Source organism: Lepidochelys kempii, chromosome 1, assembly GCF_965140285.1.
Source record: "Lepidochelys kempii isolate rLepKem1 chromosome 1, rLepKem1.hap1, whole genome shotgun sequence".
NCBI lineage: Eukaryota > Metazoa > Chordata > Testudines > Cheloniidae > Lepidochelys > Lepidochelys kempii.
Window position 1 is genome coordinate 216134557 of NC_136380.1, and position 27911 is coordinate 216162467.

A 27911-nucleotide genomic window follows, 5' to 3' on the forward strand; every position below is an offset into this window, starting at 1 on the left:
CCCTGCAGCACAGCCAGGGCCTGGGCAGGAGGCCTGGGACGTGTGAGGAACAGACTCAACTTCCCTTACGGTCCAGAGACGCTGGTTGTGACGTCCCCGTGCCACAGAGCAGGGTGACGTGTTTTCCTTTAACCTTTCCCACTTTTTTCTTATTTTTTAAAATCGATTGCCGTTTAATACACTGTATTTCCTTTGAACTGCATGTAATGATCAGTGGGTCAGGGAAGCATCCAGTGCAGAGAGAGCATCTGGGAGTGGGGACACCTTAGCCCCTGCCCTAAGTGACCACGACAGGGTTGGGGGTCGACCCCCCAGGAATCCTGGGCCCAGCCCTGTCGGGGTTACGAGGACTCTGCCAGACAGGAGCGTGGAAGGGGAGCCCTTGATGTCAGGCAGGCCTCTGGGTAAAGGAATGGGGAGCGAGGACTCAGATCCCTTCGCTAGCCCATTTCACTGCGGTAGTGTATAAGCCAGGAAAGTTCCCCACAACAGCGGGACCATTCCCCTGCTTACTCATGGCAAGGAGCTCCTGTCCTTAGGCTACAGCTTGCAGCTCATCCTCGTGACCCAGCACCCGGTAAATTTTAACTCTTGATGGGAGCGGGGGATGTTTTACCTGTTCTACTCAGTGATGCTGTCGTCTCTGTCACACCTGCAAGGGGAAAGGGAGGAGAGTTGGAGTCTGGAGCGAGGGGGAGGTGATGTGTTTGTCACTGGGTAGCGTCCCCCTCAGATCTCCAGACATCACTTCTACAAACTCCCTCAGAGCAGCACAGGGTCTGTCTGTTAGTGATTTAGGGCCCACGTCCCCCTAGGCTGACTAGTAACAAACCAGCACACTGGGGTCTGTGATGGACGCAGGGGTTATGTGGGCTGATGTCTGAGCCAATATGGCCCCACAAAGCTTCCACCCCACAGCATCCATGATGCTTCTGCAAACAGGAGATGGGAGGGCCTGGCCTGTGACCAAGGGCGGGCGGGTACTTGGACCCATCCTCTTTCCAGAAAATTACAGCATGTAGCAGAAACATCTCCTGTCACTCACCTGAGCAATTCACTGCAACATCTTCCTTGTGACCACAGTTGCTCTCACCCCAGGGCTTGGCAGGACAGTCCCAGAGAGATGACTCTGTCCCTCTGCAATTCAACGTCTCCACCCAGATGGGACCAGTCCCCTCACCAAATGCAGCCTCGCCTGGGACTGGTACAGCAGATCCACAGCCCAGTTGTTTACACACAACGTTAGCATCCGCCATATCCCAGGAGTCATCACAAACTGTTCCCCAGAAGCCACGGTACCAAACCTCCACTCTCCCCGAGCATCTGTCCTCTCCTCCCACGACGCGTAACTTCTCCTGATCTGGAAATGCAGAAACCTCACATGTTACTGGGACAGCTGGGAAAGTCCTTCGGGACCAAGAGTGAGACAGTGAGAAGCAGAAATACCTGTGCAGCTTGTCGAGTTCGGGCAGTCGACAAACAGGGTCTGGGGTGGTTTCTCTCTTTCTCCTATGCAGAGAAAATGATTAAGTGAACAGACCGAGAAGAGTGTATGATGTAGGAGAGAGTAGGGCTTATCTGTGTATTAAACCCCTAAATTTCAGCAATTTTATAAACTTAAATCTAAAATCTATTTTGTTTCATAGCTAATGGATTCGTTCCTCAGTGGATTCTCTGGATGTTGAAATCTGCTGGTGTGTGCGCATTTGTGGGTATCTGAGTCTGTTCCATCCACCCTGTGTACAGCTGCTCTTGGCCCTGTTTGAAGGTAAACAGATCTGTCAGCTGAAACACACCCACATTATTGTGAGGATCCAGAGACAATAAATGGTGGTATTAGAATTGAGGACTGTACCTATTGGGTTATGGGAAGTGGGCACCCAGTCCAGCCCTGAAAGTGTTGGAAAAGCCCTGCAGAGGGCTGGCGCTGGGGAAGGAAGTAAAACCCCAGCTGACTGGGGGAAGTGGTGGCAGCTGGGGGCCACGCCCCAATCAGGACCCAGCTGGCTCTATAAAGGCTGTGAGCCAGAAGCCAAGGTTGACCACTCTCTTGCTCTGAGATGGAGAGACCTGGCTGTAGAGACCTGAATAGAGGACCTAGTTTGGAGCAGGCCTGGGGAAAGGCCAAGGGAGCCGGGGAGCTCCAGCCTAGGAAAGCCCCAGACTGCGAGCCTGATAAGCTCTATTAGGTACAGGGGTTGCAGGGGCAGCCACGAGTAGGCAGAGGCAGCTGGTCCAAACCCAAACTTGCTGGTGATGAGTGGCTCATCCTGCAGTCTGCCCCAGGGAGCAGGAACTAGCTGGTGACTAGCAGGAGCCTATGACTGAGGTGAGGTAGGGATAGTGGGTGGGGGGGTTCCCCTGGGATGGGGAGACCCAGAACTGTGGGGTACTGCCAGGGGGCAGCACCCAGTGAAAGGGGCTCCAAGGTCCTGGGAGGGAAACGGGAGCCAGCAGCAAGGTGAGACACTGGCCTGAAGAGGGCGCTCTGGCGGCTGGAACGCTAAATCCCAAGGACAACCAGCAGCAGGCGCCGCTGGTGAGTCAGTGCCCCTTTAGTTACAAGGACTAAATGGGACTTTAGATCTGAAACAGACTCACCTACACGCACAAACCCACTTTTTGGGAATTCTGATCCTGACCCAGATTTCACAGCCTGGGTGTCAGGAAGCAGGGGCTGCAGCGGAGCTAGTCTCTAGGCAACTTAATGAGAGCAGCAGGACTGTATTAGGCTGCCTGACTGGTCATACTGCCTGATAGGTCAGCAGTCCAGCAGCCACACCAGCATTCAGCAACTGCTCAGAGCATTTCCCACACCTAAGATATCTCATTTTCCTGTCTTGTTCAGTCTTGCTTTTACCTTTACTCCAGACTTACCCCTTGCCTTGCTCCTGGTAACCTGGTCCTGAGCTCTGATTTCTGCCTCTGGCTCTGACCCTTGGCTCCAATTTCTGGCTACCTGCTCTAACCATTGGATATGACTCCTGCTCCAACCACTCAACGTGACGACTCACGTCCTATTCACTGACCTTGGGCCCATCTCTGATTGTTCATCCCAAAAGTACAGCCACAGAGATTCCCAAATGATGCTCGCTAATGGGAGGCATTTGCAGTGGTGCTGGAACAATTTTTACAGTTGGGGTGCTGAAAGTCAGTGGTTCCCAAACTTTTTACCTTGCCCCTTCTTACCCTGTCTGTGCTCCCTCTCCCCCGAGTTGAGGCCAGGACTGGGCTGTGGATCGGGGTAAGGTGACTCAGGCTGGGACCACACCTTGTGGGGCTAGCAGCGGGACCCCGTGTCTGGGACCAGCAGTGGGGCCGGCAGCCGGGACCCCACACAAACTGATTAACCCTTTGCACCCCAAGTTCCCGTGCCTACGGGCATTTGTAGGCTCTCACTAGGTGATTGCACCGTGTAACACACAGCTTGTATGAATAACTCCCATTTTGTTTTCCAGGTGCTGTATTGAGAATTGACAATGAAAATATGTCTGTCACTACTGTGAATGTAAAACTGTCTCTACTGAAAAGTAAATACATTCAAAATTTCTATCACAGCCTTTCAATGAGTAAAAGATGGAGTGGGTGTGTGCATGTGTGTGCACAGAGTTTCAGAATTACCACGGCAAGAAATATGGATCTCTTCTGCTCGGTTATCACAGGAGTGCTGTTTCCATATGCCTGATGGGCACTGCCAAAGGGACCTGTGCTGCTCACTGCATGCAACATGGTCCAGCCATGTGGGACCAGAACCTGCTCCATATGCCAAGTCTCTTGCAAGCTGCCCTCCATCCCCACAGTTCAGCTGTTTGCAGACAATTGCTGGGGTGACTCCAGACATCTGATTGGAGCAAACACTGCCCCACGTCCCATTGTAGAAAACCTCCAGCCGCCCAGCACAATCACTGTTGCTCACCAGCCTCAAATCCGTGAATTCTAGAAGGAAGTGCACAAAAAGGGAATTTAAATCGTCTGATTCTGAAATGAACTGGGGTGAAGAGTGAAATCCCAGCAATTGCTCAACCCAAAAGTATAGTCACATCATTCTGCAGGAACAAGTGCAGAGAGAATCACTCTAAGAATGAGAGACTCTTCTGGACACCATGGACTATTAGAAATACAATGGTCACCTCTGAAAAGTCACCAGTTCCCAGCAGTTACACACACAGACACCTGCAATACAGCAGTGACTGCCCTCCCAACGCTAGAGAAATGCTGCGATATCTCCAATACTCCTGGGTGGGAACCGATGGGAAATGGTGACTTTCTAATCATGACCCCAGTTGGTAGGTAGAAGAGTAGAGTGACCATATTTTCTCAAAGGGAAAACGGAACACCCCACGGGGTACCCAACCCCAAAACCTCCCTTCCTCTCCCCCACACAGGTGGGGCCTACCCTATCTCCCACCTACACAGGGACAGCCTGAGGTTCCCCTATCCCCTCAGCACGTGGGCCAGCCTGAGCCCCCCTGCCACCCAGCCTCACTCCGCTGGGGGGCGCATCCCACTTTTTTGGCAAAACTGTGTATGTGTCCAATTTGCTCTTCCCAACTCGTGATCCGTTGGCAAGAGGAAACGAGAGAAATGCCCAGTTTTGCCAAAACAGTCGGGACGGCCAGGGCAGGCTTAAAAAAGAGTGTGTCCTGGCCAAAACACACTGTATGGGCACCCTATAGAAAAGACAGTGAGGGAAAGGCTCTATCATCCTCAGCTCTCTCCTCAAATGTCTGCCCCCTCCAGTAAATCCCCTGGTAACCAGGCTCACGTGAGCATTCCCAGACCAGACCTGAGCAGAGAACTCCTGCGTCCTCTTTGTGTCTGCAGTTGTGCTGGCCCCAGCCCCTGGAAGGACAGTCCGAAAGATCGGATTCGTTTCCAGAGCAGTTCACATCATCCAGCCAGATCTGCCCGGATCCTTCCCCGTAATGAGCACAGACAGTTGCATTGATGGCGCGTCCACATCCCAGTTGTTTGCAAACGACATTGGAGTCTGACAGATCCCAGGAATCATCACAGACTGTCCCCCAGCTGCCATTGTAATACATCTCCACTCTCCCAGCACAGCGACCTGCCCCATTCACCAGTCTGATCCGCCGGCTCCCTGCAGGGTTAGATCCCAGCTGTTAATATGCAATACGATGATTATTAAATAGCTTCCATGCAAATCAATGATGATGCTACAATGGCTGAGATATTGAAATGCTTTTTAAAATCTGTCTTTAACAAGAAAGACAGAAAAGGAGAAAAGCTGAATAAGGAAATGAGGAATACTTCTTACAGAGCACTATTGATAAACAGCATGTGAGTGTAAGGGCCTAATTCTGAATTCCTTACTCATCGGAGTAATCCTTAAGGGACTCGTCACATGGGTCAGAACTATTTGTGAGACTAAGGGTTAGCGGAAACAGCCCTTACTCAAAATCTTGAATATTCTCAAACAACTCTTAAAGGATAAGCATCAAGGTGTTCAGGGAATTATTAGGCAATTAATTTATCCAAAACCAAATATTCTTTTCAATTGTTACAGAATGGGGAGGGGGTGACACTGGCTGACCAGGTCATGCTAGAGTGTAGTTAGATCAGTTCGCTTGTGTAGATTAAAGTAATGGTTAGATGTATACGTGTGTATTCAGACGTTTAAACTTTATGAAAACTAGTGGCATGTTATGGGTATTGTTTTTGCGTGTCTATTGCTGTCATAATGTAATGCCAAACATTTACATGATAAATACACTTGTAGCTAAATAACACACCAAATAAATTTTGTGAAATGCTAAGGATTTAAGGACTTTGAGAGGAAATGCTAATTTCAAAGGAAATAGCCATTATGAATAAGGTCTGAGGTCAAAAATCTGAGTGCATTTCTCACTCCCTGTCATCAAAGGAAAAGCCCACCTGGGTAGATTGTCAGCTTGTTTTCTGTGAGCTTATGTTCTTATGTGAGAAGAAGATATAAATATGGATTCAAAGAAAGATCCTGTATCTCTGGACTGTTTGGATTCGAACAGAGAAGAATAACTGAATGAGAAGACAGAGATCCCCAGAGTTATTCTGGGTAGCCCTGTGTGATGGGGTGAGCTCCCCACACTAGCCTTGTAAGAGCTGGGTTGGGCCAGGTGGGCCCAATCAGCTAATTACACTGCAAAGGGTGGAGGTTTAGGCCGGAATCAGCTGGTTAGAGAGAGTCTCACCTATTCAGGAACAGGTGGGACCTATAAAGCCAGGAAGGTGGCTCTGGGTTGGGCTGTTGGGAAAGACTGCAGTAAGGCAGACAGCAGTCATGCCCTGGGAAGAGGGAGGAGTGTTTGGGGGCTGCAGGGAGATAGTCTGTAGTTATTCCCTGGGAGGAGGATTCTTGGGGCTGGCACACCCAGAGCGAGGGGGGGAACCAGAGTATAGGAAGCAGTCATACAATCATAGAAGATTAGGTTTGGAGGCCATCTAGTCCCACACCCTGCTCAAAGCAGGACCAACCCCAACTAAATCAGTCCAGGGAAGGAGCAGTGTGGGCAGAGAGAGGAAGCCCAGAACTGCTGAGCTGTCCCTGGACTGGATCCCAGAGAAGAGGGCAGGCCTGGGTTCCCCTTTCAGCCACTGAGGGAGTGGCACCAGGGCAGTGAATGGGAAGACGGCCTAGGACTGTTGATGGATTGAATCCCGTCAGGGGGAACACTGAGTGACCTAGCTGGAGGGCTAAGTGACAAAGAGGATGCTGCAGGTCCTGGAGCAAGAGGAGCTGCAGACCAGAGTGAGAGCGATGGTGTGCAAACTGTGGATGGGCATTGGCCTCGAGAGCTAATCCTCAGAGTGACCAGGAGGAGATGCCAGTCTGGCAGTGAGTGGAGTACCTCATAACACCCTGTAAAAGACTTTGGGGAAACTGACAGTTTATTACATCACTGCCACCATTTGGAGTTACAAACTGATTTCCCTGTTGTTATATTTTACCTGCTATAGCCTCTCAATAACCCTCCTTCTTTCTTCTTAGCTAATAAACCTTTAGTTATTTACTATAGAACTGGCTGCCAGCGTTATCTTTGGAGGAAGTTCTGGGTGACTGACTGGTCTCTTGGGACTGGGAGAAACTTGGTGTGGTGTGATGTTAGGATTAAGTGACATTTTATCACAACTTTCAGTTTGTCTGGGTGGCAGGTTAGGCGGTCTGTGACTCCACAGTGAGACTTGTATAGTGATCCAGGAGTTCACGTTTGTGATTGGCTTGATGAATCATAGAATATCAGGGTTGGAAGTGAGCTCAGGAGGTCATCTAATCCAACCCCCTGCTCAAAGCAGGACCGATCCCCAATTAAATCATCACAGCCAGGGCTTTGTCAAGCCTGACCTTAAAAACTTCGAAGGAAGGAGATTCCACCACCTCCCTAGGTAACACATTCCAGTGTTTCACCATCCTCCTAGTGAAAAAGTTTATCCAACCTAAATCTTCCCCACTGCAACTTGAGACCATTACTCCTTGTTCTGTCATCTGCTACCACTGAGAACAGTCTAGAGCCATCCTCTTTGGAACTGCCTTTCAGGTAGTTGAAAGCAGCTATCAAATCCCCCCTCATTCTTCTCTTCCGTAGACTAAACATCCCCAGTTCCCTCAGCCTCTCCTCATAACTCATGTGTTCCAGTCCCCTAATCATTTTTGTTGCTCTCCGCTGGACTCTTTCCAATTTTTCCACATCCTTCTTGTAGTGTGGGGCCCAAAACTGGACACAGTACTGCAGATGAGGCCTCACCAGTGTCAAATAGAGGGGAACGATCACGTCCCTCGATCTGCTGGCAATGCCCCTACTTATACATCCCAAAATGCCATTGGCCTTCTTGGCAACAAGGGCACACTGCTGACTCATATCCAGCTTCTCGTCCACTGTAACCCCTAGGTTCTTTTCTGCAGAATTGCTGCCGAGCCATTCGGTCCCTAGTCTGTAGCGGTGCATTGGATTCTTCCGTCCTAAGTGCAGGACTCTGCAGGCGAAATCTAATGATAGAACACACCACCAGTTTGGGGTATCTGCCCTTGTTTTTTGAGTCTGCCCTGAGTTAGTCACTTACAGTGGTGAGCCACTCCAGACAGCATGACAGGCGGTACCAGAACATTAGAGAAAAGGAGACTTGGTACCACTTTATTTTACAAATAAAGGGAAAGACAGGCAAATTGTCTCTGTGTGTGTACAATAATGTCCCAGACACTTAGGGCCTAATTCTACTCTGCTGAAATCAACTGTGAAGCTCCCACTGACACAATGGGAACAGAAATGGGCCCTTAATGTGCTGTAGTTACCCTGCAGTTGGAATGGGCATGAAAACTATCAGTGCAGTAACGTACAGTGCATGATATAGGGACATAGTTAAAATATCTGTTACTTGTTTACTTTTACTGTTGGAACTTACTGTAAATATATACCAGCCAAAAGAACAATAGAATTATTTTGTACAATAGTCATGTACAACCAAGAACAATGAAAAAATCCCATCACAGATTTTTTTTTTTAACCTTTAAATGAAGGAAAATTGCAGTTATAGGATTAGGACTTCACAAGGTCACATTATAAAAGCAACTTTGATGTACTTCCCCAGTGACAGAGGGTTAGAGCCACAAAGGAACGTAGCTACCTAACTGCCTCTTTATAAATACATAATATATAAATCATTACGTATTTACTGAAGCAGGGACTTGACTCTCCCATATCCCAGGTGAGTGCCCTGGCCACCAGCTAGAATCAATCTCTAGCTTTTTTTTTGGATTCAGTGACTGATTATTTGTACAAAGTGGAACATTTCCAGCAGGAGAGACCCACCCCAGCACAGTCTAGAGTGACTAGGGCACTCACCTGTGTTCACGTCCCTGCTCCAAATCAGGCAGAGCAGGGATTGAATGTGGATTTCCCACCTCCCAGTTGAGTGCTGTAACCACTGGGTCACGTGTAAAATGGGGAGATGAGAGAGCTGACCTGGCTTACGTGCCTAGCTCCAGGAGTGGGTTCATGACTGAGGTCCCTGAGCAGAGATAGGTGCCTACCTCTACCTGTGTGTCAGGGGGCTAAGACTTCGATCAATGGCAGGTTGGCAACGAAATAACTTTGTGTATCTAGGCCCTACTCCCTTCCTTGGCATTTCATTGCTGGCAAATGTAGGTGGTTCCCTGTTCAGCTTTCTGGCTTCTGGTGCCTAACTCTCCCCATGCATTGTACGTGGAGCTGGGCGCGTGACTCATGGCTGAGGATCCCATTCGATGGCAAGGCACCTAGGAGTCAGGCCTTGCAACGCCCAAGGCCTTTGGGGGATCTAGCCCAGAGCTACTATCCATGGCAGCCTTGGTCAAAACAGGTTGCATGTGACTTCCTTTTCTTACTGTTGTTTTCTGATTCAAGACAGCATGTTTTTTATAGACTTTAACATAAAGAAGCCACTAGATACACAAGAGCTGCTTGGTTTCAGAGTAGCAGCCGTGGTAGTCTGTATTCGCAAAAAGAAAAGGAATACTTGTGGCACCTTAGAGACTAACCAATTCATTTGAGCGTAAGCTTTCATGAGCATCTGATGAAGTGAGCTGTAGCTCACGAAAGCTTATGCTCAAATAAATTGGTTAGTCTCTAAGGTGCTACAAGAGCTGCTTGGAAATTAATCCTTTTCTGATTCAAGACAGCATGTTTTTTTAAGACTTTAACATAAAGAAGCCACTAGATACACTAGAGCTGCTTGGAAATTCATCCTTTTCCCCACAAAATATGAATGACCATGAATATTTTTCATGTTCCACAAATAAATTTGGGATTTTCATAGATCTGTCAAGTAATTAAAAAAAAATTAACCGTGATTAATTGTGCTGTTAATAATAGAATACCATTTATTTAAATATTTTGGATGTTTTCTACAGTTTCAAATATATTGATTTCAATTACAAAACACAATAGAAAGTGTACAGTGCTCACTTTATATTTTTTTATTCCAAATATTTGAAGTGTAAAAAATGGAAGAAATAGTATTTTTCAATTCAGCTAATACAAGTACTGTAGTGCAATCTCTTTACCATGGAAGCTGAACTTACAAATGTAGATTTATGTACAAAAAATAACTGCATTCAGAAATAAAACAATACATTTCAACTGGTATTCTGTTGTTTAACAGTGCAATTAAAACTGCGATTAATCATGATTTTTTTTAATCTCGATTAATTTTTTTTAGTTAAACGCGTGAGTTAACTGTGGTTAATGAACAGCCCAAGTTTTTCAACTGAAATCTGAACATTTTCAATGAAAACAAACTATTTGAGAAAATTTGTAATCTTATGGTGAAGATTTTTCACAGGAAAAAAGTTTTGATGAAATTTTTTTGAACAGCTCTAATCCATAAAAATATGAGAGAGAGACAGAGAAAGAGGTTGCTATAGTGCCTATACCATGGCTATGCTTTGTTCTGTATATAATATATTTTTACTATAAATCGGTCCCAGTTTGAACATCAGATCCACATCATTTCAAGGACTGCCGAGATCACAGCACAAGGTGGGGTGGAGGCAGGCCCTGGAGTGGGTCATGTTCCATTGAACAAGGACAGGATATTTATAAGATTTTCACACTAAGTCACCTGAGCAAACCACACCAACGTCCTCAGCAATTCCTGCCTGGGTTGTTTCAGGCTGGGAGATGTCACAGAGAGTCAGACGAGTCTCATTTCCTCCACATCGGACACTTTTCAGCCCCACGGGGCCCCTTCCTCGCTCAGACATAGGGGGGTTATAAGCTTTCTCAGCAACTCCGCACTGGAGCTGTCTGCACACCACGCTGGCATCGTCCATGTCCCACTGGTCATCCAGAACTCTGCCCCACACACCACGGAGGGAAATCTCAACTCTCCCACTGCATCGGTTCTCTCCATTCAACAGTCTGAGCGCCTCAGAACGACCTGGGCTCACAGAGACAAAAAATATGCTGAATAACACTCCCTGCTGGTACTGCATTAGAAATAATACACAGGTGTGATGTGAAACACAGGTTTCTGTGCTGAGTGGAAGGTAACTCTCACCGCTGTGCAGTGATACAGGGAACAGCCTCTTTCAAGGGTTTCATTTGTCTGTCTACTCAGAAATGCAGGAGGTGATGGAAGGAAAGAATTCCCCAGCTCTGAGATCAGATCTTGCACGATGTGGAGCGCTCTCACCTCCCTAAGGAGTCAATGTGAGTGGAGAGTGCTCAGGAACACCTGGCAGATCAGGCCCCTGGTTTCCAAAATGGTCTGTGCAAAAGTGCTCAGTGCTCACCCCGCACATTGATAGCGTCAGCGCTGTGAGGTAGCTGTGATTTACAACAGGAGTCTAGGGATTGGCCTGCAATGAGCTCACCAAGCGCCCCACTTCACTGCTGCAATTCCCGGATCCAGACTGCCAGGACACATGGCTCCTTTAAAGAAAACCTTGCCCTGTTTGTCCCCGTTCAATGTACATTGGTGGTCTGCGATCACGGCGTCAGCTCCAAACCCATAAGGAGCTAACACAATAAAGGCTTTTCTGCACTCAGCAAGGATTTTCCAGGCCAGGTCTGCAACTGTGGACGCTTGAGTTACCTTTCTCACAAAGTCTAGCTATTGGCTTGGCTGGAGATGATGCTGGAGAAGAGAGTGACCTCTGGGCAATGGGGAAGAAGATCCCATTTTTTTCTAAACATATATATTTTTCATTTTAAAACTTTGTTCACTGTGAGCACATAAAGATGTTGAAGTTCCTTGTGGGAGAAGCGAAGACCCTTTCTGGTGATTAGGTCGTTGGAGATTTATACAGTGAATGCGGCACCTTACATTTCAAAGGAGCCAAAGTGCTCCCAAAATGTGATCTGTAAACCTGTCAAATGTTCCTAAATATATAAACAGTTATAAGAATATACATACAGAGGACAGTAGTGACTCCATATTTATAGATGAGATTAGTAATACACTTAAGACAGGTATTTAACTACTCTGTTTTTTATTAAAGTTTTGTATGGTCTGAATCTCACATTAAGACTCCTATACTCTGAGCAGGTGTAAATGAGCCCTTAGGGTTAGTAAGAATTAGGCCCAGTGTAATCTCCCCTTACTTCCTGCACAGAATCTCTGTGTCAGTGTGACCCACATTCCTTGTACTGCAGCATTTGACTTTATTTCTGTGACAGGAAGCGAAAGATGCCATGGGGAGGGGACATAGATTTTATCTGGATACTCTGGGCCTCTGTTACGTTATGGGCAACCCCACACCCTAGTCACCCTCTGAGGGCAGAGCTAGAGTGCAGGGTCGGGGGGGGGGGAAGGTTATAAATACAGGAGTTGAAGGGCTTTTATACGCTTGAAAGGCTACAAGGGCACAGCTGCAGCTGTACCTCTGTAGCCCTTTAGTGTAGACCCTACCTATGCCGACCGGAGGGGTTCTCCCATTGCTATAGTTCATCCACCTCCCGGAGAGGTGGTAGCGAGCTTGACAGAAGAATTTTTCTGTTTACCTAGTGCTGTCTACACTGGGGGGGGGTGGTAGGTTGGCTTAATGTGTCACTCAGGGGTGAGGATTTTTCATATCCCTGAAAAAAGAAAAGGAGTGCTTGTGGCACCTTAGAGACTAACCAATTTATTTGAGCATAAGCTTTCGAAAAGCTTATGCTCAAATAAATTGGTTAGTCTCTAAGGTGCCACAAGTATTCCATTTCTTTTTGCAAATACAGATTAACACGGCTGTTACTCTGAAACATATTCCTGAGTGATTTAGCTGGGTCAACCCAGCTTTTTAATGTATACCGTGTCGAAGACAGCCCTGTGGACTCAGTGGCTGAGAGATGTATCTGCTGTGAGGGCTGATCCCAACCCCTGTACCACCGTGGAGACAGGGCAGTGCTATGCCAGCTTTATTTTCTAAGGAAGCCCTCCATTGCGATAATGTTTGGTGCACCATGGTGTGGTCTATGGACGTAGAGGGAGAGCTGGGGCAGTATTTGTTGCTGTGGAGACCACAGAGCCTATGGAATTTACATTTAGCTATCAGCTGACTGCTCTAAACTGGGATTCTGTCTCAGTTAAAGAGAGAGAACGGGGCAGCACTTGGTGAGGTGAGGATTTGTGAATTCTTGCCTGATTTAGCTGGGTTTATGGGGAGAAGACAGTGCTCCATGGAGTGAGAGCCTCACAGAGATCCAGGGAAGAGATATTGTAGAGGCTGCTTCCAATCCTGGTACCACATTGAATACAGGCTACAGATTTCTGTTTCACCAGCAACTGAGATACCCAGTCAACTCTTAACCCAAGCCTAGGGCTGGAGCGCTGCTAGCTGCTAAGGTCCCCAGACTGTTTCGTTGCTCACCGAGTTCTGAAGTGTTTGAAATGGCTGAGGTACTGCCATTTCTCAAGCTCTGAAGACCCACTACATGTTACAACCACACTGCAAAGCCTGAGAAATCATCTCTAAGAGAAGATCAGTGGGGAATGTGTTTGGATGTTTGTGCTGAAGTATGGAACACGTTAAGTTGTAAGAGAAACAAATGGAGGAAGGTCTGTGTAAGGAGAACCCATAGATTTACTTTCCTATAGCTTTTGTTGAAGTGGCAAAGAGTCCTGTGGCACCTTATAGACTAACAGACGTTTTGGAGCATAAGCTTTCATGGGTGAATACCCACTTTGTCGGATGCATGAAGTGGAAATTTCCAGGGCGAGGAATAAATCTGCAAGCAAGAATCAGGCTAGGGATAACGAGGTTAGTTCAATCAGGGAGGATGAGGCCCTCTTCTAGCAGCTGAGGTGTGAACACCAAGGCAGGAGAAACTGCTTTTGTAGTTGGCTAGCCATTCACAGTCTTTGTTTAATCCCGAGCTGATGGTGTCAAATTTGCGAATGAACTGAAGCTCAGCATTTTCTCTTTGAAGTCTGGGCCTGAAGTTTTTTTGCTGCAGGATGGCTACCTTTAAATCTGCTATTGTGTGTCCAGCGAGGTTGAAGTGTTCTCCTACAGGTTTTTGTATATTGCCATTCCTAATATCTGATTTGTGTCCATTTATCCTTTTACATAGGGACTGTCCAGTTTGGCTGATGTACATAGCAGAGGGGATTGCTGGCACATGATGGCGTATATTATCATAGAATCATAGAATATCAGGGTTGGAAGGGACCTCAGGAGGTCATCTAGTCCAACCCCCTACTCAAAGCAGGACCAATCCCCAACTAAATCATCCCAGCCAGGACTCTGTCAAGCCTGACCTTAAAAACTTCTAAGGAAGGAGATTCCACCACCTCCCTAGGTAACGCATTCCAGTGCTTCACCACCCTCCTAGTGAAAAAGTTTTTCCTAATATCCAACCTAAACCTCCCCCAATACAACTTGATGACATTGATGGATGTGCAGGTGAATGAACCGGTATTGGTGTGGCTGATCTGGTTCAGTCCTGTCATGGTGTCGCTGGTGTAGATATGTGGGCAGAGTTGGCATTGTGGTTTGTTGCACGGATTGTTTCCTGAGTTAGAGTTACTATGGTGCAGTGTGTAGTTGCTGGTGAGAAAATGCTTCAGGTTGGCAGGTTGTCTGTGGGTGAGGCCTGGCCTGCCTCCCACGGTCTATGAAAGTGAGGGCTTGTTGTCCAGGATGGGTTGTAGATCACGGATGATGCGTTGGAGAGATTTTAGCTGAGGACTGTATGTGATGGCCAGTGGAGTTCTGTTGGTTTCTTTCTTGGGCTTGTCTTGCAGCAGGAGGCTTCTGGCTCTGTTGATCTACACGTCTGGCTCTGTTCATCTGTTTCCTTATTTCCTCGTGTGGGTATCGTAGATTTGAGAATGCTTGGTGAAGATCTTGTAGGTGTTGGTCTCTGTCTGAGGGGTTGGAACAAATGTGGTTGTACCTCAGCACTTGGCTGTAGACAATGGATCATGTGGTGTGTTCGGGATGGAAGCTGGAGGCATGAAGGTAGGCATAACGGTCGGTGGGTTTTCGGTATAGCGGTGGTGTTAACGTGACCGTCACTTATTTGCACCGTGGTGTCTAGGAAGTGGACCTCCCGTGTAGATTGGTCCAGGCTGAGTTTGATGGTGGGGTGGAAGCTGTTGAAATCGTGGTGGAATTCTTCCAGAGTTTCCTTCTCATGGGTCCAGAGGATGAAGATGTCATCAGTGTAATGTAGGTAGAGAAGGGGCGTGAGTGGACGAGAGCTGAGGAAGCGTTGTTCCAGGTCAGCCATAAAAACGCTGGCATATTTTGGGGCCATGAGGGTGCCCATAGCGGTGCCACTGGTCTGGAGGTGTATATTGTCACCAAATTTGAAATAATTGTGCATGAGGGTAAAGTTACAGAGCTCAGCAACCAGTTGTGCTGTGGCATGATCAGGGATACTGTTCCTGATAGCTTGTATTCCAGCTGTGTGTGGGATGTTTGTGTAGAGAGCCTCTACATCCATGGTGGCTAGGATGGTGTTTTCTGGAAGATCACCAATGCACTGTAGTTTTCTCAGGAAATCAGTGGTGTCACGGAGATAGCTGGGAGTACTTATTCATACAATGTTTTCTGTGTGCATTAAATGTTTGGTTTACTAAGGCCATGTCTACACTGTGAGTGCTACAGTGACACAGAACTTCACTGCAGCTATGTCGCTGTAGTGTGGATGCTTCCTTCAGCGACAGAAGGGGTTTTACTATTGCTGTGGGTAATCCATCTTTCCAAGTGGTGGTAGCTAGATCAATGGAAGAATTCTTTTATTGTTGTCTACAGTGGGGGTGAGGTTGGCACAGTTATGTCACTCAGGGATGTGACTCCTATTGATCTCATGGATGAAGGCTGCGAAGTGCCTAAATCCTTACTGAAAATGAAACGTAGGCTCTTAAATCAGTTAGGCATTGCCATGCTGAATGGAGCAACAGCGAAACAGCTGTAAAAATCTGGGCCTAGCCACTATGGATAGCAATCAGACGACTTGCCATCTATCAGCTATGGCAGTTCCCTGGTGTGGCATGGGGAAGCCGATGAAGATCTTTGGAGAAGCCTGCAGGAAAAAGGATCCCTGCAGTATTTGTGTTGCATTGTAGAGGAGGATCTTCATCAAAGCGTCAGCTGCTCTCACGAAGAGCAGGATCTTTGTGAAAGTTCCCAGCTGGCTCAGAAGCCAAGCTCTGAAGCCATTTGAACGCTTTCCTGAAAACTGGGATCTTTGGCAAAGAAATGACTATTTCTATGAAGTAGAAAGCTGTGGGGAATTAATGATCTACAAACATAGACACCCACTGAGCAAGCTCTGTAGGTGAGGGCTGCAGCCCACCAGCGCACAACCCAGGATGGGCAACGGGGGAAGCATTTTGGCCAGGAACACCAGGGCAAACACTTACTTTTCCAGAGAGTGTAATGGGATTGTAATGGGCCCACAGTGTTAGGATATAGATATTCAGGCCTGCCTGTAAAGGCCTGTACTTTAAGAATGTAGGTGTATTCTTATCACTTGGCTAGTTAGAGGTATAAAAGAAAGAATCAAAATCACTGTCTGCCAATGTAAGGTCCTTCTCTTACTGTGACAGTCTGGGGCCCTGTTCTTAGGCTAAGGCCTTTGGCTAAGCAGCAGAGGCAGCCATAACCTGGGAAGCGAATGGTCACATCCTCACATTCCAAACTAGTCACATTGAAATAAGCTATTGGGCTGTTAGGCACTATCAGGACAGGATTGTATGCCTATCAGCTCCAGAGAAAGGGAAGTGCCTAGAAAATGTAAAAGAAAACTTAGTTTGATAGCATCCTGTCTGGCAAGAACTCACTTATCAATACTGGGATGTGAAATCCTCACTTCTGTATTGTCTTGTCATTATAGTTCCCACTTTGCTGCTGTTTGTCTGTATAATCTCTGTCTGGTTCTGTGATTGTTCCTGTCTGCTGTATAATTAATTTTGCTGGGTGTAAACTAATTAAGGTGGTGGGATATAATTGGTTACATAATCATGTTACAATATGTTAGGATTGGTTAGTTAAATTTTAGTAGAATGATTGGTTAAGGTATAGCTAAGAATATTACTATATAAATTAGGGGCAAACAGGAAGTAAGTTGGGATTCGGAAATAAGGAAAAGGAACTTGTATTTAAGCTTGCTGGAAGTTCACCCCAATAAACATCGAATTGTTTGCACCTTCGGACTTCGGGTATTGTTGCTCTCTGTTCATGTGAGAAGGACCAGGGAAGTGGGAGAGTGAAGGCATAAGCTCTCTAACACACAGCATGGATGAAATCTCTGTGTACAGGTTGCTTCTGCAACACCAACCTCAACCTGATGAAGGGCTGAGTCAGCCCTGCTGGGACTGAGGGAATCTGTGAATCACAAACCCCAGGTTTATAGCACAGAGCCATTCTCTCCGGTTCACTCTAGCCTAGTGCTAGGATCCACCTCGCCACCCCTCACTGCACCTGGAGGTGTCTCTGATCTGGGGAACTTAAACAAAGAGAGCAACACTCCGATACCCCTACTTACCTTGAGTACTGTAGTCAGTGGGACTACTCATGATGATCCTAAGCTGGGCAGTACATTGCACTGTAACTAACATATACACATCTATATTAAACTTACCTGAGCAAATAACACTGGCCGTGTCTCTGGGGGAGCAGGCTGGATTGCCCAGGGCCATGCGAGAACAATCCCACAGACAGGGTTCAGTCCCTTCACAATGAAAAGTGTCGCTCCATACGGTTCCGCTCCCTTCCCCGAAATGGGCTCCTCCCAGGATCGACTCAGCGTATCCACAGTTCAGCTGATGGCAGAGGACGTTGGCATCTTGCAAATCCCATTGGGAGGCACAGAGGCTTCCCCATGTGTCTCCATGTTGGATCTCCACTCTCCCGGAGCACTCGGTGCCGTTCACTAACCTGCCGCCCAGGCACCCTGAGCACAAGGGAAAGTGAGTGTCGAGGAGGTGCAGTGATCAGTGTTAATGGCAATGGCAGGGAGGGGAGTGGGGAACAGGAAGGGATTCTTGCTCATGATCAATGCTAGCAATTACCCTGTGGGGGCTGTGGGACTATTCTATACCTGCACATTCACAAACTGATACTCGATCCACATCTGTTAGTTCGAAGGCAGGACAAGGGACAAGAATTTGGCTCCCTTGGTACATTCCATACTCAAGGCACCACAAGCATTTCACTGAGGGATCAGTTCCAGCAGACTTGGCTGGTGCAGGGACAGGGCTCCAATTTATGGGCCAGTCCCCACCTGGTGTAAATCAGCATAGCCTCACTGAACCCAATGGAGCTTGGCTGATTGACACACTGTGAAGATCTGGCTGAGGATGTTCCCCAATCCCCAGTCCTTTTCTTTCCCATTGCAGCTGCTCACCTGAACACACCACGCTGGCTTCACTCTCAGGGGGACATTCAGTTGTGCCCAGCGCAGTTACAAGACAGTCCCTCAGGTGGGATTCATTCCTCTCACAGCCAAACTTGCCGTTCCAGACAGGCCCGTCTCCTGTGCCAAAGAGCTGCCCTGCTGGAATCGACAGGGCGAATCCACAGTCAAACTGCTGGCAGAGGGTGTGGGCAGCCTGTAAATCCCACTGGGAGTCACAGAGGGTTCCCCAGGCGCCTCCGTGGAGAAGCTCCACTCTCCCCGAACACCCTGTGCTGCCGTTTGCCAGCCTGTACCCGGCATATCCTGAGAAGAAGGAGAAGGGAGATCAGAAGAACATTTCTCTTGCACAATTGTATCCAAAGATGTGACGAAGGAGCCCCAGTGACCTGGGATAATTAACTAATAATTACTTCCCAGTTTACTGGGCACTTTGTAAATGAGGATGTTCAGATTTGATTATCAGGTTCTTTCAGTGCAGGCGTTATTGCTCATATCTGCCCTTTGTGGGAAGTCACACAGCACCCACCAAACTCCACCCTGGCATTTACTGCTCTGGGGACAGGGTCATGCCTGGGACAGATTGTCTTTGGCTGAGGCCAGTCTCTGCTTCGGTGGTTCCAGAGTGCTGGTCAGGAGTCTGGAGCGGCTGCCCCTAAGTTATCACACAAATGCCATGGGAAGAAACTGGGGTTCTCAAGGGTGCTGAGTCCTAGGTTACTGGAAGCTTACTGAATCAGAACAGTTGCACTCAGGGGTCTGACTGGGAATAGCATACACAGTGGTGATATTCTAGCTCAGTGACAGCTCTGCAACAGTTAAGGTTGAGACCAGCTTTCCTTCAAAGCTATTTTTTTCTAAGTGCTCTAATATCTGCTTGATTGATTGGATTGGATTGAAATACAGTATTTCACATAGAGCACAGGGTTGTATTAGTAATCCAAATGTGGGGCCATTTCACCAAGGGGTTTCCGAGATACAGCTCCCAGGAAGGAAAAAAACCAGCTTATATTAAAGTTGACAGATTCTGGCGTTTTATTTTTGCACACAGGTAGAGATCAAACCAAGGCTCAGATCATTGCACCAGGGTCTCAGACACTTGAGGGTTACCCCCAACAGAGGATATGGCATCCACCAGCCTTTGGGGGAAATCAAATTCAGATGTTATTTCAAAACGAGCCTGCTTCTCCAGTTAGGTGCTTGCGAAGGATTGTGCGCCTACACACACATCTAATGGACTACACTGAGCATGTGCAGTGCGAGAGGATAGCTGTCTGGAAACCTGACAATCCAGCATGAGATGTGGGTGGCTTTGAGGGTAAATTGTGGCCTTTACAGCTAGGCACCCCAACCCCGGCACTGTGAGCGCAACTCCAGCTCAGAAAAGAAATGTGATGTTAAAAAAGCAGGTTTATTGCTCCAATTGGTCTCTCTCATGGGGGATTTTGTTTGGTGTAAATATAATCTGAGTACAGCAACATATTCAGAATGTGCTGAAATTGCTTTTGAAAAGAAAACAACTTCCAAATGTGAATGTTGACTGGGAAGGGTAGGGGGGATCAGGGGTGCAAGAGTAGGTGGTAACAGGGGGAAATGTTTGGGTTTTCAGCCAGGGATGTGTTTATTATGGGGAGGGAGACAAATGGGAATCGGTGGTAGGGGAGAGAAGAAGTTGCGGGGTGGGCTCAGGGAAGGGGGAGAGTGTAAGGATTGGGAGAGGAGGAAGGGAAAACACATGAGGGGTTGCAAACTAGGAAGGGTAGCAGAAAAAGTTGAGGGGTTGAAGTAAGGCACATCAGCCATGAATTCTCCCCTTCCGTGTGTGTGCTGCAATCTACGGGAGCCCTACCCCTTTGCAAGCCCCGGGAGCAACTATACAACCACCATTATCCCCATTCCATTCTAACAAAATGTACAGGACAAGGAGGAGCATTGAGGAATCACATAGCAACCTTGTGGCCCAGTGGAAAAACCACTGGACTGGGACTATCCCCAGCTTTGCCACTGGCTTGCTGTCTGACCTTGGGAAGTCTGAGGTTCTGAGCCCCAGAAGGTGGTGAGAGGCAGACCAGCTGAAAGTCTCTGGGCAAAGATAAAAGCAAGGAAAAATAGTGGTGATGTAATGGTAGGGGTCTACTATAGACCACCCAATCAGGAGAAGGAATGGATGAGGCATTTCTACAACAAACAGAAATATTCAAAACACAAGACCTGACAGTAACAGGGGAGTTTATCTACCCAGACATCTGTTGGAAAAGTAATAAGGCAAAACACTAAATGTTCAATCAGTTCTTGGAATGTGTTGGGGAAAACTTTTTGTTCCATAAAAGTAGAGGAAGTAACCAGGAGGACCGACATCTGAGACTAGATTCTGACCCAGAGGGAGGAATTGTTAGTGAATCAGAAGGTGGAAGGCAACTTGGGTGAAAGTGACCATAAACGATAGTTGTCATGATTCTAAGGAAAGGAAGGAGTGAAAGAAACAGAATAAGTAAAAAGGACTTCGAAAACTCCAGACTTTAACAAACATAGTGAACGGATAGCTAAGTTCCCCTGGGAAGAAAATCTTAGAGAAAAAAGGAAGTCAGGAGACCTGACAGTATCTGAATATTAAAGACACAACTGCAAAGTATCCTGATGTGAAGGAAAAACGGAAAGAATCGTAAGAGAACATTATGGCTCCACAGGAGCTCTTTAAGGACTGAAAATCAAAAAGGAATCGTACCGAACGTGGAAATGTGAAACACTTGCTAAGGATGAGCACAAAACCACAGCACCAGCATGTTGGGACTAAATCAGAGAGGCTAAAGCACAATATGAGTTACACCCAGCAAGGGACATAAAAAGATAATACTAATAAGAAGTTCTCTAAATACATTAGGGGGTAAGAGAAAGATGAAGTAAAGTACAGGTCCTCTACTTAGTTTAAAGAAGAGCTAATAAGGGGTGATATCAAGAAGGCTGAGGTGTTTAATTTCTATTTTGCTTTAACCTTTACTAAATAGGTTAATGGTGAGCAGATACTCAACACAATTAATATTAACAATGAGGGGGAAGGAATGCAAACCTCACAGAAATTAAGTCGACTGTCCCCACAGATACACTACACACACACACTAGCCTGTTAGCCTGTAGCCCTGTATTTGACATTCCTGCCTGTACCGCACAATTGGACAGCACTGGAGTCAGTCATTTTGTATGTTCAACCACTGCCAGCTGAAACCCAAACATCACATAGCTAATAATAGTTTAATGACCCTGAGAGGCAAGGCCAAATAGCTCCATGCTTGCAGTTTTTCTAATCAAAATGGAAGAATACAATAAAAAATAAACGTACGGTAAGCAGGTGCCTCTAACATGTAAGCTTTATCATTGTTATAACCAGGAATATTTTGCTAATAAAATAATGAATTGTTATTGGCTGTTGCTGGGGAAATTATTAGCCCATTAGAGGCTATTATGAGCTGTGTGCTTTATCCAAAGAAAATTTACAAAAAAATTATTTAGAAAGTGTGCTTTGGAGCAGTCTGGGGAAGCTTTCCTTTTGGCAAGGATTTTACACCTAAGTTCCCCAATAGTAAGATGGAAGGAGGGGGCCCCCAGTAGCTTGGCTGTTAATTTCTTGAGACCATTTCAGACTTTTTAGATAACTGTAAATATTTGGAATGCTCTGCACCCTACTGCTACAGCATACATAGTGATCCCACGCTTGAAACCCAATAAAGTAGTTTTAGGTAAAGCACTCTGGTTTGTATCAATCATTTATCAGACAGAGGAGTTATGGCCATATTATTTTTTTCTTGAAGAAAACCAGTTAAATTACCACTGATTTGGGTTCTAAAACCCCTGGGTAGCAAGCCCAGCTGAGGACACACTCTTTACCTTAACACACAGCATGGAGCTGATTTATGGTAAAACCACGAATAAGTTTATTAATAAAGAACATAGATTTAAATGATACTAAGCAGAGATAACAGAAGCAGAAAATGCTTACAAACAAAACAAAATACAACACTTTCTAGTGTCTAAGACTTTACTTTAGCAAACTATGATCTTTGCCTCAACAGCTTTCTCACATCAAACTGCCAGCATCTCCAAGCCTTCCGGCAGGAGGCTCCAACATTCACGGAATTGGAGGGTGCTGTCCTCTTTGCCCACTAAAGGATGGGTAACTAACGAGTTTTCTCCCCTTCTTTGTATACTCTAGTAACCTTTTGAAATGTTTGTCTAAAGTGCCTCCCCAGATAAATTTCTTCTCCTTTGCTATTTGACTCTTCCTAGTGACTTCCCATCATCCTCTTGGCTCATATGAAACATAATTTCCACTGTCTCTGGCTTCACCTTGCTCAGTTTACATTGGAGACACAGGCAAACAGGTAAAACAACATCCCTTTGTCTAGGACAAACTTGTTTCTCAAGTCTGTCCCCAAAACATATTTTAGGAGCATCTTTCCATCACACAGAGATAACTCTACTCGCCATCTGTATATGCCTCACACAATGATATCCGTAACCAGCATGTCTCCAGTTTTTATATGATATCTTACCCAAGTGAGCTGTAGCTCACGAAAGCTTATGCTCAAATAAATTGGTTAGTCTCTAAGGTGCCACAAGTCCTCCTTTTCTTTTTACCCAGTACACTGTTATAGTACAATAATACTGTATACAAACAGTTGTTTCAACTGCTTATTCTTTGGGTTTCAGGCCCCTTGTTCTCCCCTTGGGGTGTCTGGACCCTGATTGTCACACAAAGATACTTAAGGATCTAGCTGAAGCGTTGGTGGAACCGTCAGCCATGATACACAGACAGCTGCAGCGGCACAGGAGCCAGCAAACAGAGGGGTAAACAGGGGAGTTTGAAAAGGGAGTTTCTCTTGTGGTGCTTGTTCAGGGTTTGTTTTTGCTGTGGGGGGTGGTGTTTTGGTGTGGTTTGTGTTTCCCAGATTAACAGGATTTAGGTGGGAAGGCTATGAGAGATACAGAGGCAGCAGTGGGAGTGACCCATGTCGTGGAGGACACAACGAAGATGACTGGATGTGGAAGCTGCGGCATGTACATGATCCTGGAGGGGGCACCTGGTAAGAGTTTTGTCGGCATGAAATGCCGTCTGATAGAGCTGATGGAGAAAAAGATCCGAGGTTTGGAGATGCAGGTGGAAAGTCTGGTTGAGTTTAGAAAGGGGTTCAAGGAGATTATGGAGCAAAAACATGAAGTATCTGAAGGGAAACGCTCAGACTTGCAGATGGAATTAGGACTGAGGAATTCTGAGGGGAGACTGCTGGGTGAGGAAAGTGGTCAGTGGAAGCATATGACTAAGGGTATGTCTACACTATGAAATTAGGTCGAATTTATAGAAGTCATTTTTTTAGAAATCGTTTTTATATATTCGAGTGTGTGTGTGTCCACAGAAAATGCTCTAAGTGCATTAAGTGCATTAACTCGGCAGAGTGCTTCCACAGTACCGAGGCAAACATCGACTTCCGGAGTGTTGCACTGTGGGTAGCTATCCCCCAGTTCCCACAGTCTCTGCTGCTCATTGGAATTCTGGGATGAAATCCCAATGCCTGATGGGGCTAAAACATTGTCGCCGGTGGTTCTGGGTACATATTGTCAAGCCCCCGTTCCCTCCCTCCCTCCCTCCATGAAAGAAAGGGCAGTCAATCATTTTGCGCCTTTTTTCTTGACTTACCTGTGCAAATGCCATACCACAGCAAGCATGGAGCCCACTCAGGTAACCATCACCGTATGTCTCCTGGGTTCTGGCAGATGTGGTACTGCATTGCTACACAGCAGCAGCAACCCATTGCCTTGTGGCAGCAGGCAGTACAGTAGGACTGGTAGCCGTCATCGTGATGTCCTAGGTGCTCCTGGTCGCCTCTGTGAGGTCGATCAGGAGCGCCTGGGCAGACATGGGTGCAGGGACTAAATTTGGAGTGACTTGATCAGGTCATTCTCTTTAGTCCTGCAGTCAGTCCTATTGAACCATCTTATGGTGAGCAGGCAGGTGATGCGGATTGCTAGCAGCCCTCTTGTACCATCTTCTGCCGGGCAGGCAAGAGATGAGGATGGCTAGCAGTCCTATTGTACCATCTTCTGCCGAGCAGCCATGAGATGTGGATGGCTTGCAGTCCTTCTGCACCGTCTGCTGCCAGCCAAAAATGTAAAAGATAGATGGAGTGGATCAAAACAAGAAATAGACCAGTTTGTTTTGTACTCATTTGCAACCCCCCCCCCCCCGCCCCCTGTCTAGGGGACTCATTCCTCTAGGTCACACTGCAGTCACTCACAGAGAAGGTGCAGCGAGGTAAATCTAGCCATGTATCAATCAGAGACCAGACCAACCTACTTCTTCCAATAAGAACAATAACTTAGGTGCACCATTTCTTATTGGAACCCTCCGTGAAGTCCTGCCTGAAATACTCCTTGGTGTAAAGCCACCCCTTTGTTGATTTTAATTCCCTGTAAGCCAACCCTGTAAGCCATGTCATCAGTTGCCCCTCCCTGCATCAGAGCAACGGCAGACAATCGTGCATCTGAGTTGAGAGTGCTGTCCAGAGCAGTCACAATGGAGCACTCTGGGATAGCTCTGGGAGGCCAATACTGTCGAATTGTGTCCATAGTACCCCAAATTCGACCCGGCAAGGCCGATTTAAGCGCTAATCCACTTGTCAGGGGTGGAGTAAGGAAATCAATTTTAAGAGCCCTTTAAGTCGAAAAAAAGGGCTTCATCGTTTGGACAGGTGCAGATTTACATTGATTTAATGCTGCTAAATTCGACCTAAAGTCCTAGTGTAGATCAGGGCTAAAAGAACCAGGCAGAGGAAAAGATGGGCTAGTGAAGGAGAAATAGAGCTCAAGAATAGGTTTGTGGAGTTGGAAAATGAAGAAGGGGCTCAGCAGGTAGTCACTGAAGATGGAAGGGCAAGGAAGAAGAGAAGAGCGGCTAGTCCTATAGGAAACGGGGAAGAGTCAATGGAGACTACACCAACTATGAGCTCCAGGAGGATACGGGATAGGTTGCAGAGGATTGCAAGGGAGAATAGGAATGGAAAGAACTTGCAGCCAAAGGGAACAGGGAATAGACTGGAGAACAGCACCGTCACCGGGAAAAGGCAGGTCTATGTGAGCGGGGACTCTTTACTGAGAAAAATAGACAGGCCTGTAACCAGAGCTGATCCAGAGAATAGAAGGGTGTGCTGTCTTCCAGGTGCTAAGATACGGGATGTAGACCTGAGGTTGAAAAGGATCCTAAAGGGAGCGGGAAAGAATCCCCTAATTATCCTACATGTGGGAACAAATGATACGGCTACATTCTTGCTGGAAAGTATTAAGGGAGACTATGCTAGGCTGGGAAAGACGCTTAAGGAAATGGAGGCTCAGGTGATCTTTAGTGGGATTCTGCCTGTTCCTAGAGAAGGGCAACAAAGGTGTGACAAGATTATGACTATCAACAGATGGCTTAGGCAGTGGTGCTATAAGGAGGGCTTTGGGATGTATGGCCACTGGGAGGCATTCATGGACAGAGGACTGTTCTCTCGGGATGGACTTCATCTGAGTAGGGAAGGAAATAGACTTCTAGGATGGAGGCTGGCACAACTGATTAAGAGAGCTTTAAACTAGGAATTTGGGGGAGATGGTTGGGAGATGTTCAGGTAATCTCCATGCTGGATTTTAGCATTGACAGGGAAGAAAACGAAGTAAGAAAGGATACAGCCGTGGGTAGGAGAATGGATATAAGGAGGAAGGGCAGTGTGAATACCAGTCTAATAGGTTATACTGGCTGTAGAATGACCGTGCCTAATTGGGTACAGAATTCCTCCACCATTCAGTACAACCACACCTAATGCAGTGACTGCATCTGGAGAGCAGATAAGCCCCATGGTTATTGCCAGCTCCAGGAGGATCCCTTGGTGAAGAGTTGCTTGGGGCTTCCACTGGTGGCACTGAAACAGGAACTTTAAGAGTTGTGAACTGCCTCAGTCAACTCAACAGTGCTCAATCTGGGGCTTTCTGATGATAGTCACCAGTGTTTGCTTTTTAACTATCACCCTGCCCCAAGTTGTAGCGCTATTCTGAGATTGTGGGTAGAATTGGGGATTCAGAGCTGACTTTGAGTAGAATTAAATGGTAAAAAAACATCATTAATGCAGAGTTAAGGTTGCCCAATGATACCCTGGGCACCTCCAGAATGTTGAGTTCAGCAAGGGAGGGTCCCCCAAGTACAGGGCACAATCCCACAAGGCGATGAGTGAATTCTGTGAGAGGCTGAGCACCCTTAGCTGCCACTGCTGGATAAGACCCAAAGTGAGTCAAACACAGCACTGAAGAGATAAAGGAGGGAAGGGGCATGGGGAGATGAAAGCTTTATTATCACTAGAAACTCACACAAAGAAATGTGTAGGAATGAGCACTGTAGGGCTGAGGTTTCCCTCTCTCCCCGCCACCATCCTTATATTATCTGGCTGGTTTTTGAGTCACCTGGCTAGTTTTTCCATGGCCTTCCCAGTTGCTGGTCCAAAGGTGTTATTGGCTGCGGGCAGGGGAGGGGTTGGTGTTGCCAGAATTTCTAAGCTGTGCACAAATGCACTTGGGCATGCAGTGATTTCAGAACTCCAGCTAAGCGTGTCACAGCTGGAAACACACAATGGCCTCCCGGCTGGCACACTCATCCTGATCTGCATGTGTGCAGTGTGCCAAGGCAGACACCAGTCAATGGGAGAGCAGTGCCACACTCCTAACCCAAAATCCCACCAAACCTCCCATAACTTTCTGAGCACTGAGCCCCTTCCAATGTTTGCCCCCAGCCCTGGGACTTGGCTCTGCTCACAGACCAGCCTCTCCTCTTCTGGGACCTCACCCTGTTCACAGACCAGTGACACCTCCCCTGGGATTTGGGTCTGCCCACAGATGGGCCAGTTTTTCTGTGTCTTGGCGGTAGCAACCCCACCCTATACAGAAAGGCAGCCCCTCTCCAATCCTGGCTTCCTCTCTCCAGGACTTCAACTTTCAAGAAAAAGACCTCTCTGTTTTCCATTTCCCCCAGCCCACCCCAATATCCAACCTGTCAGCATGATTATGGCCAGCCAGCCACGGATCTTCATTGACACAGTGACAGGCTATCCAGCTGAGTGCCGTGGACTGGGCTTTCAGCCAGTGGTGTGTTCCACAGGCAGGCTAGTGGGCAGTGCAGATCCTTTCCAGGCTCTGCCATTAGCAGTGATGTTAGGAAAGGCACCTTGTTGGTGGCCCCACCCTTCTTTTAGCTCGTCCATGTAGATTTGTGTCCTGACAAGACCCTGGCCCTGACAAGACGGCAACCTTTGTTACCCATATAAGAAGATCCCAGGAATGTCACTCTGTCTGTGAGTCCCTCTGAAGCCCAGGATGTGCGCTGAGTCAGCATGAAATGCTGGGGCCAGCTACTGGCATGGCCGAGAGCTCCTCTGCTTCAGAATATCACCAGGTTCAGTCATTACTGGGATTCACGGTCACTTACCATCCAACTTTTAAGTTTTAAGCCACTTCCAAGTCTCGGAGTTTCCCTTATTCCATATGGCGCCATCTCCTGTCGCTGACAGTGGGGCTGAAGCC

The 27911-nt window shown here is 47.1% G+C and overlaps 1 protein-coding gene across 1 annotated transcript in view; it reads right to left on the bottom strand.

Moving 5' to 3' along the window:
* Window positions 1-27911, bottom strand: part of LOC144930234 (scavenger receptor cysteine-rich type 1 protein M130-like) — a 63616-nt gene that overhangs the window by 12391 nt on the left and 23314 nt on the right. Inside the window, exons 5-10 of the mRNA XM_078851758.1 lie at window positions 18312-18626; window positions 17547-17858; window positions 10594-10911; window positions 4787-5101; window positions 3622-3936; window positions 617-682 (exon numbers count right to left, since the gene is read on the bottom strand). Coding sequence (XP_078707884.1) covers window positions 617-682; window positions 3622-3936; window positions 4787-5101; window positions 10594-10911; window positions 17547-17858; window positions 18312-18626 — 1641 coding nt within the window. The remainder of the gene's footprint in view (window positions 1-616; window positions 683-3621; window positions 3937-4786; window positions 5102-10593; window positions 10912-17546; window positions 17859-18311; window positions 18627-27911) is intronic.